This window comes from Acanthopagrus latus, chromosome 21 (genome assembly GCF_904848185.1).
Source record: "Acanthopagrus latus isolate v.2019 chromosome 21, fAcaLat1.1, whole genome shotgun sequence".
NCBI classification, from domain to species: domain Eukaryota; kingdom Metazoa; phylum Chordata; class Actinopteri; order Spariformes; family Sparidae; genus Acanthopagrus; species Acanthopagrus latus.
Genome location: NC_051059.1, coordinates 24,440,543 through 24,456,127, shown reverse-complemented (window position 1 = coordinate 24,456,127; position 15,585 = coordinate 24,440,543). Strand labels below are relative to the sequence as shown.

Below are 15,585 nucleotides of genomic sequence, written 5' to 3'. Positions count from 1 at the left end.
ATATGAACGTGTAATGTGCATATTTTAAGATTAGACTCTCACATATATTTATTCAATATATTTAAAATGGCAGTGTAAGCAGTTTCACAACAAACAAAGACGGTCACTTTTTAAAAAAAACACAGTTAGGGTATATAAAGTACATAAAAGCAGCGCAAACCTTTGTTGTCACTTTTCAAAACGAATGCCTGTCAGTAAAAATGACACAGGTAGCATCCATGGCAGAATACACACCAGAGGCCTCAATTTACAATGAAGGCTTCAAAGCAGTCTGTCTGACCAGCAGTGCAATAACTCCTGAAAAACTATGTGTCCAAATTCAACACAAGTATTGATCAAAAGTCAAAAGTTGGAAGAAGCTTTTTGTGGCAAAGTTGTATTGAAAGTAACGAAGGCGACAGGTTGTAGAAAGCAGTCCACCGGGCTAGCATCACACTTTTGGACTCATTACAGATATCTTGCATACAAATGGTCAAAATCCACTCGGCAGAACCAGAGATGTCATCTTTTTTAAGACCTGGAGCCTACATTACCCACAATGCAACTTCACTGGAGGCTTATCAGATTGAATGCAGCTCTCTCTGGAGCCACCAAAGACTTGATATCACTTCTGAACATAGACAGCAGTCCTCCCCAACACCTGTAGGCACACTTTAATGTGTACAATTGGTTGAGTTCAATTAATTAAATTAATCTCTGCATATTACACACACACAACACCTGTGTCAGTGTAGCAATCATTCATTACACCTGGATCTAAGTAGATGATGGACGGAAACAAACTATGAAACTAAGAAACCAACAGAAACTTGCTTCTTCTTCACACATTTAATGTTCTTCAGTTACAACATTAATTAATCAAAAGTTTTGCCTTCTGGTGCAAACAAAGCACTCCTAATTTAAAAGTGCATTTGAAGTGTACAAGATATCAACAAGATCATTTAAAAAAAAAAAAAATAAGAGTGTTGTGTTGCATTCGTAAATGCTAATTAGCAAAAGCCACATTGCTTCAGTGCTTTTCCCCCCCAACTGGGTTAAGAAAGTACAAAGTGCATTAATGAGTTAATTTGAATAGAAGGTCACGTTCCAGCTTGTTATTATTTAAGGCAAGTAACAAAGAACAGTGACGGATGACTTTTTAAACTACCTTTACACACACACACACACACAGTGTCACACCACCCAGTCCCCTGCTTTTTCCTCCTCTATTCAGCTCATTTACATCAGGTCATTCACCCACGCTGGCTGGAAGCAGCAGCACCCAGTAGCACATTGATCCCCTCGGCGCTCGGTTATGAGAAACAAACAGCGGGCCTGGCTCAGACCTCTCGCTCTCCGCCTTTAAAGCCCAAACGCTTTCTAAAGACAAACAAACTTCTCCCTGAGCTCAGTACACAAGGCTTTTTATGAGGCATTGAAGCTGCCCTTCTTTTGATGCCGAGGAGCCCCCCCGCGCCCAATTTCAAAATACAGATTAAAGACAAAGTCATGTGCTGCATATCAATGGGAGTTTTTTAAGCCTCGCTTTTCACAGGCAGAGAAAGGGGACTGTTTTATTTTTCGCCTCAGCACAGGGAAGTTTTTATCTTTATTTGTGAGGGCACAGCTTGAATTAATCACAGTGTTTTGACATAGGAACACCATTGTGCCTGCAGCCAAACTCCATTTTGGTATAAGCTGATTAGCCAGGAGCAGTTTCACTCTGCCTTTTTTTTTTTTTTTTTTTTTCAACCTTCCAAATATGTTTTGCGGTTTTATAAAGTTACCCTGTTTTTTAATTGTGTCAACTTGTTTTTTACTGTAGTTGGCCCATTAAACAGTTGATGCAGCAGTTCGCTGTTTTCACAAACAAAGTCGTTGCTGAGTGCTGCTGTGCAGAGAGCTTTTACAACAGTTTTTTTATTTATTTTTTTTCATGTAGTTGATATTGTTTTTCTATTATCCTACTGCGAGCTGAAAGAAATGGTTGTTTCAACCATTTCAGCCCATTCTAAAAGAGCTGGAACGCAATGTAAAGCAGATAAAAAACACTAATAGACAGTATATATTGAATGTTTTAGGAGTTTTTTGCTGTATCAGACTTATTTTCCCATATGGTAATCCTTTTTAAATCAAATATTTAAGCTTTTTAATCATTTCCTGTAAAGACAGACAACATACCAGGTTGGGTAGACGTCACATGTTCTCCAAATGTGATTAAAAAACATTATTTCTAATCACATTTATGTATTCTTCACTGAGCAGCAGTGCAGACTGGCGTTGGTGTGACTCGGGCTGACATAACTGTTCAATATGTAAATGACTCATAATTTATGCATATGTGGATGCACATGGCACGTCATTTGACAGTTATTGTGGTCGTTGCGCGGAGTAATTGGCAGCTGTGGTGGGATTCATTATTGATATCCATATTTTTTTGTATACATCATAATGAGCAATGAGACGACGTACGACTTGAAAATGAAGACCTCTCAGACTCTGTTGAAACGCTGGAAGTAATCACTCTATTACTGTGGTTTTGTCTTGCGCACTGAGGGGGGGAAACATCGAGCAGAACAAGGGTTGATTGCATCCGATTCATGTGGGAACTGAAAACAGAGAGTGTGCTGATTCCGGAGAGTGAGATTAAAAGTTTGATGTTCTCACATCTGTGTATTGAGTATGGAGTTGGAAGCTGATTTGCAAGTTTTGTTCTTGTGTTTAATCTGTTTAGCAATGGAAATATACTGTAAAACCAACAGTGTTTGATTTCAGAGACGTTTACAGGAGTTCAGTGCTTCCAATGTTCATGGTAAACTAAGTTAATCTCCCCAAACTCCAGTTCTGTACCTAACATAGACAGGAGTGTTTATCTGTGTTCTCACTGAACTATAATTGTTTGTATTTCTCAAAAGCTGGAACTATTTTTGAGTCTTCATCGTATTCATATCTGTGTGGTCAGTCACAAGAGTGATGGGTGTTCAGAGTTAAAAAAAAAAACAATAAAATGATCGATGTTGTCTCCTCCAGGAAACTATCAGCTCTCGCCGACCGTCAACATGCCTCAGGATGACACTGTGATCATAGAGGACGACCGGCCGCCCCTCCTCCCGCCCCACCTCTCCGATCAGTCATCGTCCAGCTCCCACGACGACGTGGCCTTCACCGCTGACATGACACCGCCGTGGGCCAAGGAGCTGCCCAATCAGAATGACAAGTAGGTGTTTTTGGTTTTTCTCCATCTTATATACCCCTCTTACTTGGCTTGTCAAACATAATGTAAACACTCGAGGTCCTCTTGTCATTTCTGCTTGAACCTTGACACTGTTTTGGCTTTCGTGTCTTAAATTGTCTACCGTTTTCTACGCAAAGCAAATACTGTACTTGTTTCTTTTGAAATGTCACCTTCTAAAAGCTTGTCATTTCAACAAGGTCAGTGTGCCTCCCGTTATAATCAGTGGGTAGTGTGCACGTACAAGTGTGTTCTTTCCTTGATTGCCCTCTGATTGTAAGAAGCGCCCACTGGGGAAGCCGTCGTCTGTACTGACCCCTCAGCCCTGATGTGAAGGACCTGTTCAGCCTCCTCCACCTGTCACAGCATGAGCTTTTTTTCCTTTTTAAATCTTGTTTTGTCTTCACAGCGAGGTCAGCTGCAGTACAGACCAGACTGACACATTTTTCATTTTCACAACAAATGGGAGATTCTTTATGAAGTGAGAAAGCTCGATGAAAGGCATGAGATTTAAATTGAGGGCCAGAGGGGTCGGGGCTGCTATCAGCGTTTGTATATCAGTGATGAGGAAGATGATGAAGGCTCCTGCTCTCTAATGAAAGCCTCTTTATAACGAGTCCCTGAGCAAACGCGCCTGTTTCTCTTTAGGTCTGTCTGTTTATGTTTGGGTCATTTTCTCTTCAATCTCTTTTTAATTTCATCATTTGTTTCTTTCTCTTTCTTCTCTTCCTCCGATTTCTCATTTCCTCTATTATTTAGTTCCCTTCTGTTGTTTATCTCTCATCCTCCTGTGTGTTCTCCTGCTCTTATCTGCCTTTTTTCTCTCATACTTTTTTTATTTTGCGTTTTACCCTTGTTGGTGTCACTTCAGTTTTTGTCTTTTATTTTTTCACCGCCTCTCATTACTTCTCGGCCACTCTCTCCTTAACTTCCTTCTGTCTAAAGCCGCCTCTTTCTTTTATCTTTCAGCCTTATATTCTCCCACCTCTGAGGCCTACCCTTTCCTTCTATTTTATTCTCTACCTCACGCTGTCTTCCAATCTAACTTGGCTCTTTCTTGCCGCCTTTTCCCATTTCCCCATCACGTCTTCCTTTTACTTCACCTTTTCTCCTAATTCTTCCCTTGTTCACCCTTTTTTCCGTCTTTGAAACTTATAAGTTTAAAAGAAACCTTTTTTTTAACGTGTGCCTCTCATTCAACTCCAAAGTCTGTGCCACTTTTCTGGAGTGTCACTGTCATTCTTATTATAAGTTTCTGTTCTTGTCTTTCCCTTCTGATGCTGTGACACAATCCTCCCTACGCAGGATCGATAACTCAAACTTTATCTTATCTCCAACCCTCCGCTCAGCGCCACGAGTCCAGATGAAAACAACCCAGACGCCGCTTTTCAAAGGGAAGGCTTCGGACGCCAGAGCATGTCGGAGAAACGCACCAAGCAGTTTGGAGACGCCGCTCAGCTCGAGATCATCAAGACACGCAAGTCCAAGAGCATGGATCTAGGTACAGCTCTCAGAACCTTCATGTTCCAGGCTCAAATCCTCTTTGAATTTCAGGGAGATGAGACATGTCGGTGAAGAGCGGAGGCTGAGGAAGAATGTACCACCTGCTTTATCATGCTGATACAAGTTCCCTTTCCACACTGAGACACCAAAAACCATATCAAATATCTATCAAACCCATTTAAATATTATCATGAAGTATAAATAAAGAATTTCATATTTTGATGTCTGACCAGGAGAAGTGCCATATCTGGATCAGTAACCCTTTGAACTGAAAATGTTAGCTTCCCCATGTCTCCCTTCGAAACCTTATTTTCAGACCATGTAGCTGAAACTGGATTGTGGTATTCACATCATGTGGGAGTTACTGGAATTACCAGTTACAGACTTTCCAGTACTGTTTTTGGCAAGATCAAAGTCGTGATTGGGAAAGTGTCTGAAAAACAAATATGGCCACTGTGCGTCAGCCACAGTCCATCGCTGAAGGTGCTTCCCCTCACAAATGTAATAACTATGGTCTCATATTGACAGTTAACAGTACTTGGCATCATACAAGCCATCTCGAGTTGTCCTGTGATGTTTTTTGCTGGGGGACTCACACATAGTTAACCAAGAGTAGAAAAACTTCCAGTCGAACTGGTAAAACTCCTTTTTCTATCCCCCCCCAAACACACTTTAAGTCTTCAAGAAAAGAAAATCAGACTTCCTGTAACCTTGAACACTTCCCTGCACGCCCCCTCTATGATTCAAACATGTTCCGTATATTTAAATGTATTCCACCCCTTTGCCTCTTTGTATGAAAACAGACTTTGCATCCATCGTCAAAGTCAAGAACTTCACTGTGTTGATTCACCTTGAAATGGCTCCGAACAGTCGCTGATTGCTTTGGCTGCAACAGTCTCTCTGCTCGCACTCTCTATAATCATATCTAATCTTCCCGACCAGATTGCCGCTCTGTGCCGTGTTGATATCACAACAAGTCTGATTGCTATCCTCAAACCCTCTTTTCATTCCTCTCTCTCTCCTCCCCACATCTCCACCTCCTTGTCTCGCATGGCGTCCGATCCTAATTGAGATGAAGCAGTTTTTGCGATGTTTGCAGCGCTACCTGGATGTTGCATGTGGAATGTCATGAGCACTAACTGAACCCCAAAATGTTTGTATCCCTCCCTTCTTTCCTTCCCCCCCTTCCTTTAACAGTAGCCGACGAGATTAACCTCACCCCTCGTCCCGAGATCAACACAGGTAAGGAAACGGTGCACTGAAAGGTAGAATGGAAAACTTACCTTCGCCACCATCACCATCACTTTTCCTTCTCAGGGTGCATAATATCCATGTCCTGGGTATGAGAGGTATAAGTGGTGATCGACTTTTATGACATAATATGTAAAAAAAAAAAAAAAAAAAGCCCAGAGGAGATCTGATTCATTCAGAAAGTATTGCGGTTTTTATTTCACATTTAACCTACTCTTGATCGACTTAATGGGTGATATAATGAACAAGCAAAGGACGGAAGAGATGAGAATTACCTGGACTCTCGTGGCAAATTCTGTTAAAGTGTAGAAGTCCATCAGTACAACAAGAGAGTCCTGTCAAACTCACCGCCAGAAATACTGCGTTCATTCAGGATTTCCAAGCATTATCTTTTCACGTTGTCATCTTGGATGTGATGTCTAGGGACTGCCCGGAGGTGCTTTTATCAAATTTAGCACAAACGTCTCCTCTGACTCAGAGCTAACTGTTGAGATTTTAGTGGTCAGAGGTCAAGATTAGAAGGTTAAAGGCCAAACTTAAGAATTCATTTGCAAATTAGGACAGGATATCGTGCACATCTAATGGGATTAAATGATGATATAGTGAGATTTTATATCCATAAGGCTAAAGGTCAGCTTCACTCGCAACGTCATGATTGTTCTACAGAAATAATCTTCTGGCATGATTCAGTAAGCAAAGGGGAGATTGGTTGAACTCACATTTCAGAATCTGTAGTTTCTCTGCACACATCATCCATGTTTGAAGCTCCTTGTTTTTTGCTGACATTGAGCTTCAGGTGATTGCTGTTACATTATGCGACATACACATATTTCCAGTCGGTTTTACTCTGATGTCCTCTGACGCGAAGTTAAGCTGTCGTGATTAAATCGCAACATCCCTGCAGGTGCTTCAAATTAAATGCATACAAGGTAAACGGGGAGATTATTCCCTTTGGCTTGGTAATTTGAAATACCTGTGCAGGAACTGTGGAGTTTTATTGACGGTAACTAAACATTTATTAGAATAAATGGAAAAGTAGCACCAGTTAGAAAACAGGAGCGGATCAGGAAAATCTAGGCTTGTTATTCAAATATTATAAAGAACGCTCACAGAATTGAGAGGATTAGAAATAAAACTCTGTTTCATTTTTGTATATTTTTGTCAAGTTTGCCACACAGAGAGTTTATTTTAGTTTAATTAGGTTTATTAATCTTCCACCTCCACCTAACTACTCAACAAGTCACATAGTTTCCATGAAATCTTCTTACACATGGACGAATAAAGACGATTCTCTCTCTATACTTTCACTTGATCAACACCAAGTTATACCTCTCTGTCCCTCATGTCATTTCAGAGCAACCTTTGCAGTTCATGTTTTCTTCCTTCATTCTTTGCATTGTTAGATGTCAATAGAATCTGATGACACATTTTTAAACTTTGGGAAACATTTGTTTCTGCAGAGGTGAGCCACGATCAGAAGAGGCTCTCTGTGGCTCCTCAGAACGGATCGATCCGTAACTGTTACAGGACATGACACAAATTGTTCAGGAACAACAATGACAGACGTTAAATCGAACACATTGATCTATAAATATACATTCTGTGGTTAACTTGCAGATTATTTCTCTGAGTTGTTTATTCACCGCTGTGCTCTTCGCACATCTTCGCAGTGTTGCCTGTGTTCGGTGTTTTGCTCGCACTTGACAAGTCAAATTTGTCAGCGTGTAGAGTGAGGACTCGCAGTTCTCGCCACAGTTTGAGGTCGCTGCTGAACACGGTTGTGAAAGCAGGCGGGTGACTGCAGATTTGATTGTCTCCCTTTTTGCCTCAGATGCGGCTGAAGCACTAATTGTTTTGTGTGTGTGTCAGGAGTTGTACGTTTGTATGCGAGGCGAGAGAGAGCACAAAAATCACTCTGTCCTTGGTTAAGGCAGCGAGCTGACAGCGACTCATCCGTCACTGTCATGTCTTGTGTATTTTCACTGTCGCCCTCGACTGAATGGAAGGCCTGCCTCTGATACCAGCGACTTGGACAAAAGGACGGATCCCGTTGAAGGAAGGAGGAGAAAGAGAGCGATGAAAGGTTTAGAGTGCGAGGAGAAAGCTGTCTTGCAGTTTTATGGTAACTCGGAGGTATGACTCTGTACTTCACTCAGAAAATAAAGTGTGAAGACAGAAACATGAAGGGAAAAAGTGTGAAAAGAGGCTCTAGAGGTCTTGTGGAAAAGCACAAATGGATACTTGTTGAAACTTTTTAAACTGTGTGTGGGCAACCATGAGATGGAAGGAAGATTGTTTCCAACTTTCTGTCATGTTGTGATACCGCGAGGAGGCACGGATGAGATTTTGTGTTGCATAAAGTTTGGTATAAGGTGTACCTGCCAAATGGTGGCAACAGATGAGTCAGCTGTACTGTTGCATAATGTGACGGCTAGGAAAAGTTAGAAAACTTAGCATTTCTTTGCATTTTTAAAATCTATTTTGTCGTACCTCAATGACAAAATAGGCCCAGAATCCAGAATTACTGCCATGATAGTTGCACAGTATAATGGGAGCATTTTTGGATCTTCCACCTCTGTGGTTAAAGGTCCAATTTGAAGGAAAGTTGATTTTTAAGTGTCATTGACAAGTACTGGCATGTTGGATCGGCACTCAAAAATCAGGCCTAAGTTTAGGCAGCGGGAACCACTTTATAAAACTGTTTCCAGGATGAAGGTCAAACACTTTGCACAAGTCATAACGGCTTCTGCTTTCATTTGTTTGAGAGGACGACCTTAATTTGCACAACCACAAGTAAGAACACAAAGAAGAGGAATAAAAGGCCAAGGCCAGCACCGTCAATGTCAGTTAAGAATAGACTCTTCAAACCTTCATCTTCAAGTGGCAGCACTGTTTGCATTGCACAAATAGGCACTAATCTGTGAAGAGCTGCTGTGTTGCCTTGAGCACTCGTGGAGGTTTACATGGCTGTTACAGAAGACACCGATGATTGAACAGTTATATAGTAAAGTTAAACACGTAGTGAAATATATGATCTCTTTTATAAAACTTCCTTCCCTTCTGACACTTTATCTCTGATAAAACTTGTGCGTTTGAGAGATCGTCCTTTAATTTAGCACCATTGTTTTATCTGAATTGGACTCATTTGTCTTAACAATGAAACTCTGAAATGATCTCATTACACGGGCAGATACTGATTATTCCTAAGATGGATCTTTGATGTGAACATTTGAAGAACAGGAGGTAGTTTTTCCCGTTTGGGAACCTTACACCTATTTAGTTTCACTAATGCCATGGGCTAATAGATTTCACCCTGTTTATTTAAGTATCTCAGGGTTTATTTTCACTTTGTGGGCCCCCTGGTGTCACTTTACCAGCTTTTAAAAAAATAAAACCCTCTACTCTCCACTAAGTACAAATGATCCATGGCCCATTTACCAAAGCTGAAACACAACCATCCTGCTGAAACCAAAGACTGTGACATCTCTTAGAGACGGGATATAGTAGCCGTCGTCTCCTGAGCCGTCATTGGCTGAGGGGTTTATTGACACAGGCTGGTTCCACATGTTAGACGAGGACTCTTCAGGGATGGAGGACAATGAAGAACTGTTGGCAGTGTCATAATGAACTTATTAGATCCATCATAAATACCTGTGAGAACATAAAAAAATGAAAAACTTACAGTACATTAAATCATCATGTCAGCCTTTTCTGTCATCTACCACCCTGACATTTCTTTACTTTTCTGTCACTTTTAGTGAAACCATATTCTCATTTTTTGAACAACCAAACTTCATACAGACACTGAAATCAAGTAATTCCCCTCGTGCAGACTGAATCAACGTCCCTGCTGTTGCCAGTTCCAGGTGTGTCTGGTGTCAACACCAATCTGACCTCTCCTGGTTCCAGCTGCTACACGGCGGCTCTGTATTTGTTATTGGAAGCCTGTCACGGCTTTACTTGGTATGTTTATCTGCAGATGAGTACGAGTGTCACTCTGTCCAAACACACTGACGCAGATTATTCAGAGCTGACTGACTGGTTGCCAGATTTGAAATAATCCATTTAGCTGTCTTTTTTTTTTGTTTTGTTTTTTTTTTAAATATCTGTCAGACAGTGTACGTGAGCTGTGGTGCCAGACTGGATCGTTTTTAAAATTTAACACATTTTAGCTCGTACAAAGGAAAGTGAAAAGATGAGCTCACAGTTTTCTTTTTGTTGTTGTTGTTCCAAAGTCAGCAGAACGATGTCTCCAAAACCTCATCAGCAGGTTTTAAAAGTCTTTTTAAGATGTAGAAAGAAAAAAAAAAAGTTTTTTCATGTTTTTGTCTAAATGCCATTTGTCAGATCTCCAACACAGTGTACATTATCCTTTTTTTCTTTTTTTTTTTTTTGGTTTAAGACTGCCGCTGAAGTGTGACTGTAGTGAATGGCGCTGGGCAAAGCCTTTAAATAAGTGGGTGTGCAGCGTGAAAAGCCTATCAGCCCGGCTCTCAGTGAGACGTTAAGGGAACAGGACAGGCTGATGAGAATGAATGGGAGGCCGCCAACCCACTAGCTTGTTCACTCTGCATGTATTCAATTTACCATTCAATTTTTTTCTCTCTCTCTTTCTCTGTCTGTATTCTTTTTTTTCTTTTTTTTTCCGGTCAGTCTGACTGTAAACAAGGAGCTTGTATTATTTATTTTTTTCTAGCTTGTTTCCAGACTTGCATTTTTAAAAAATGATGCTACAGTCTGGCAGGGCATTTGAATAAATTTCAATATATTTGACCCTAATTGACTGTATGAAGATTTTACTTTGTTTCAAGAAAGCCAAGTCCGTTGTGCTCAGAATAAGAATTGAAATCAGAAAACAAAAACAGCCAGTACACTAAATATGCAGTCTGAGTTCACATAGAAACTCTCTTATATAAAACCCATAAATAATCAGAAGGTTTCATTATTCAGAAAGTAACTGAACGTGTCAGAACTCAGAGAGTTATTCTATGCATAGTGTGTCAGATCTTGGCTCGGCTTTCTAATAAGGGGCAGTGTGTGTAAATAGGAATTTTAGAAACTGGATCAGGTGCTTTTGAAAGCACGATCAGGCCGGCCCAAAGTGACCAAACCGTCAGAACATCAATACATCCAGCTTAGAGATAGAAAATCAGCTCAGTCACAGATGCAGAATTTGTAAAATAAAGAATGCAGGACTCCAGGGCAGACAGCTGCAAAATCAACTACTAATTCCCCTCAAACGATTAAAACTAAAATAAAGAGCCTGTCTGGAAAATGTAAGGAGGGGAGCAGGTGAATGTAGGGCGCAAAAGTCATTTTCAAGGACAGATACCTGAAAAATATGTTCAAGCTCAGCAAAAAACTATTTCTACTGTGTTGTTTTCCATGTCTGGTAAAGAAATACTACAATTTCTTGGTGGATTTTCTAACAGTCAGCTTTTAGCAAGCGATACTCGAGCATTACTGAATGGTGCAGTTATTATTAAAAAATGTTTTCCAGCTGTGGATTAAAACACAGTTGGTGCTCTTGTTTGTATTTTTTACTCTCTTTCAACCTCCCTTCAATTTCAGCCACCTTCACTCTTTTCTCTCTGTCTTAAACACTTATTTTTCTGGCTCCTGCTTCCTCACTCAACCCTCTTTTCCTTCTTAACTTTGTGCTTTTCTTCTTCTCCTGCCTCCCGTATCTCCCTCTCTTTCAGTCACTCTCCTTCCTCATGGCGCTGCATGTTAATCTGTCAGGCCTTGTGTATTTTGCAGCCTCCTGCTACAGTAGCTCTGAAGTGACACCACACAGGGGGATTAGGACTCTCCCCCATTTACGCCCATACCTTCCTCACCTTATCTCCTTACATTTATTTGCCACCGTACTCATCCACAGCCGGTTGAAAGCTGCCATGTGGGAGCAAAAAATTAATGCCCGCACCACGGTACAAATAGTCTTAGTTTAATTAAACTGTCATGTTTCTCCTATTTTGCTGATGGTTATTTTCATTCCCAGCCACATCTTGTAATGAAATTTGTAGTCAGTCAGGAGGAATGTAACACAAACACACCCGCACATACACACACGATCATCGAGTTTCCTTCTACGTGAAACAAACAGCACCCAGGTTTAAATATGATGTGTTGTTGTCACAGTTTCTTATTAGTCCTCTGAGGCTCGGCATGCTCGGGTACACCAGGTGTTTGTTCTTAGCGCATTAAGTAGAGACGCTTCACTAAAGCGATAGCTTCACCTGCGAGTTGAAGCATAGTTCCTTGAAGGGTGAGTGTGTCATTGCTGATCCATAGCTGGTGCATATAATGGTTTTATTGTTCTCCAGCTGCAGAAGTAGAATACAAGACGGACATCTGTTGTGACCGGGCTATTTTTAACGGACCTGTGTGCATAAATCACAGTATGGAAGAAACTTTGTGAGTGCTTTTCAAGTCATCTTCTTCCTTTTGCATTATATTGTATGAAGAAAAGATAAGCAGTATCAGCTATAAGATGGTTTAGCATTTACGTAACATTTCTGCACAGTGGAGCAGGTCTTTCTCTTTTGTTCGTGTCGGCTAGAAGTGGAACAGAAAGCAAGATAATGCAGTCATGGTCCGTTTCCAGGTTCTGTGTCGTTGCCGTACTGTGTGTGCTAATGGCGTTTTTTTCCGCTGGACGTTCACCTTGAGGGTCACGGTGAGGTTGGTTGGAGCTAATCCCAAAATCCACTCTAAAAACGGCCGTATGAGAAATGCTAAGATTGTTCGAGAGTGGGGACTCTGAGGTCACACTTGGACAGCTTTAAATTGTTGGTCATTTGGAGTTTGGCAGGAAGTGGCTTGTTGTGAAATACTGTAAGTGTCACGTTGCTTACTCAGAAAAAAAAACTCTCTCTCATCCTCTTAAATCATCCTGTTTAGTCATATTGCAGCATCACTCTCAAGCTTCTCCCGCACTACATCATCCTTTATCCTTGAGAATGTTATAGCAGTTTTATTTACAGCCAAAGTCAACGGGCACATATTGATTCTGGACGGATTGAGTTATTTATTGCAGCACTAAAATATGTGAAGGAGGAATGTTTTTGAGGCGATGTTAGAATAGAAATAACATTGGGATGGAAATTATTTCAGATTGTAGCTTTTTAGTCTGTCTCCTCTTGTAGTTATACTTGGGAAACTATGACGTCTATTAATTAAACAATACCAAATCTATAAAAGAAATAGATGTCATACACAATCAGATTTTCAGCCTTTTCCTGTACCAGCACAGGTGTAAAAAAAATAATAATAATAATAAATAAATAAATATATCTTATTTTGTATGCCTTGGACATTTTTCTTGTTGTCACGGTTTCCAAAGAAGTCGCAAATAGCTTTGTGCTACAATCAGTGAGATGCTTAATCATGGTGACAATTTATAGAGTTCAAAGTACAGATGTAGCCCAGGAGGCCTCCCACTTGTTAAATTACTGCCGTACATATTTTTGCACCACTCTGAAGAAGTCTTTGCTGTTTGAAGTAAACGAGGAGGACAGGGTAGCTGGTTAGCTGGGTCCGATACTACAGTGTGCAGCACTAAGTATAGTATAGTGTTGATTTGGACTTTGTCAGGGCCGTCCACATTCCTCCAGTACAAACCTCTGTATCCTCCCATCAGGTTCCTCCACAAAGGACGTGGGACCGTCACTGGGCTTAAAGAAGTCCAGCTCTCTAGAGAGCCTCCAGACGGCTGTTGCCGAGGTAACCCTCAACGGGGACCTCCCCTTCCACAGGCCGCGCCCCCGCATCATCAGGGGGCGGGGCTGCAACGAGAGCTTCAGAGCAGCCATCGACAAGTCCTACGACCGACCGGCTGCAACGGAAGAAGACGACGAGGGCATGGAGACATGTAAGATATCTTCAGTTCGTACGTCAGCCAGCGGTTAATAAAACTGTCCTGTTTTTGTTTTGTTTTTTTTTTCAAAAATCACAGGTTTGATCCCACAATGTTCATCAGCAGCTGGAAATCCTGTCTGCGTCCTTCAGCGAGGAGCTTCTGGAACAAGTCTGAAATGTGAAACTGTGCAATGATGACATCAGTGACATTGCATTAGATCAAAATCAATAACAAGGATTGATACTGAAACCGATGATGTGTCAGCCACTAAAACTTGGATGCGGCTTCCATAATCATGCATGGGAGTGACAGCATTCTGACTAACGCTCGATCTCCTGCTGCTGATGTAATCACTGCTTGTGGCAACGGCATATGGCTGTGTCAGGACGGAGCTATCTGCTGCATTACATGTCATCACAGTGTCAATATGGGGCATCTGAAATGAGGATGAGTCAGGAGATGAGCGATGCATCGATCACGTCTGGAACAAGCTGCTTTCAACAACAATACAGTCAAAGTCACTGTGTTTTATCTGCTTTTCTATCCAAAGCTCCTGTTTCTGATTTGGTTGATTCCTTTCTGTAAATGTGAGTCACACAAAATAGAAATATATAATCTGAAAGAGGAATACACGCACTAATGTATTATCTCCATGCAATGAGTAATGAATATGTATAGATGCTGTCCCCTAAAGTGACATTTCACCCTAATTCAAAATATGTACTCTCCTCGTGACTGTAGTTCTGTCGCCTTCTCTCGAATATAATGAAGCAAGATGGCACCCGGCTGATGGTGCAAAAACTCACAAAAAAAACCTGTTTGAAAAACTCAAAAGCAACGTCTGTTTCCAGAAATCATGATTTGCTTAATCAGGATAATCTGCGGATCTGGTTCTGTGCATTTCTCATGTAGTTTCATGTTTTTCCAAACATGTGTTTGTTGGTGCTTTGAGCATCGAGTTGTATTATATTGGAGAGAAGGCAGACACCAAGACTTGGCAACTGTCACCAAATCGATCCAGATGGAGAGCCCAAAGAATCTGTTTTCTATCTAAAGTTGATCTCATATTGTGTTACAGTAACACGTCATATTACCGTCAAAGTAATTAATTTATGGCCTTTAATCATTTTGTCCCAGTCAGAGTCTCTAATGATTAGTATTTCACTGCAGAACAGAGCTCCTCAATCACTAGTAATATGTAATTAAATTATATTAAGCTCCTTTTGGCACTTAGGAGACATAATTACACATTTATGAGACTTACACATTTTTCATTTATTAGGCGTTTTGAGTTATATACAGTATGTGCAAAATAACCTGTTCATAGTTTAAAAAGATGTTCCCCATTCTCCCCATGTTTCCATCTCTGTCCCTCCATCTGTTTGCCTTTCCCTCTCTGCAGTGGAGGAGGACACAGAGGAGAGTTCACGATCGGGGAGAGACTCCGTGTCCACGGTGGCCGACCAGACTCCGCTATCCGGCTCCGAAAAACCCCTGGTCAACGGCACTAATCGCACCAAAGAGGAGAAGAAGAAAGACAAAGAGAAGGCAGGGAAGGAGAAGAAGAAGCAGCAGGACGGAGGGAAGGAGAAAGACAAGGGAAAGGCCAAGAAGGGCATGCTGAAAGGCCTCGGGGACATGTTCAGGTAAGACTGAAGCAGTCTGGTCGTGATTATTAACTTTATTCTCACTCAAACAGTCTGTTAGAAAGTTTCTTAACAGAGCAAAATGCAACATTGACCACACTGGTGCGATAAAG

The 15,585-nt window shown here is 41.1% G+C and overlaps 1 protein-coding gene across 13 annotated transcripts in view; it reads left to right on the top strand.

Annotated features, from left to right (window-relative positions):
• pard3ab (par-3 family cell polarity regulator alpha, b) overlaps window positions 1-15,585 on the top strand; it is a 235,423-nt gene that overhangs the window by 148,190 nt on the left and 71,648 nt on the right. For 10 of the 13 annotated variants that reach the window (XM_037082788.1, XM_037082785.1, XM_037082786.1 and 7 more), the window contains 5 exons: window positions 3,010-3,196; window positions 4,561-4,712; window positions 5,912-5,956; window positions 13,608-13,838; window positions 15,229-15,472. In XM_037082788.1, coding sequence (XP_036938683.1) covers window positions 3,010-3,196; window positions 4,561-4,712; window positions 5,912-5,956; window positions 13,608-13,838; window positions 15,229-15,472 — 859 coding nt within the window. The remainder of the gene's footprint in view (window positions 1-3,009; window positions 3,197-4,560; window positions 4,713-5,911; window positions 5,957-13,607; window positions 13,839-15,228; window positions 15,473-15,585) is intronic. The other 3 variants (XM_037082787.1, XM_037082790.1, XM_037082781.1) reach the window with 1 other exon arrangement.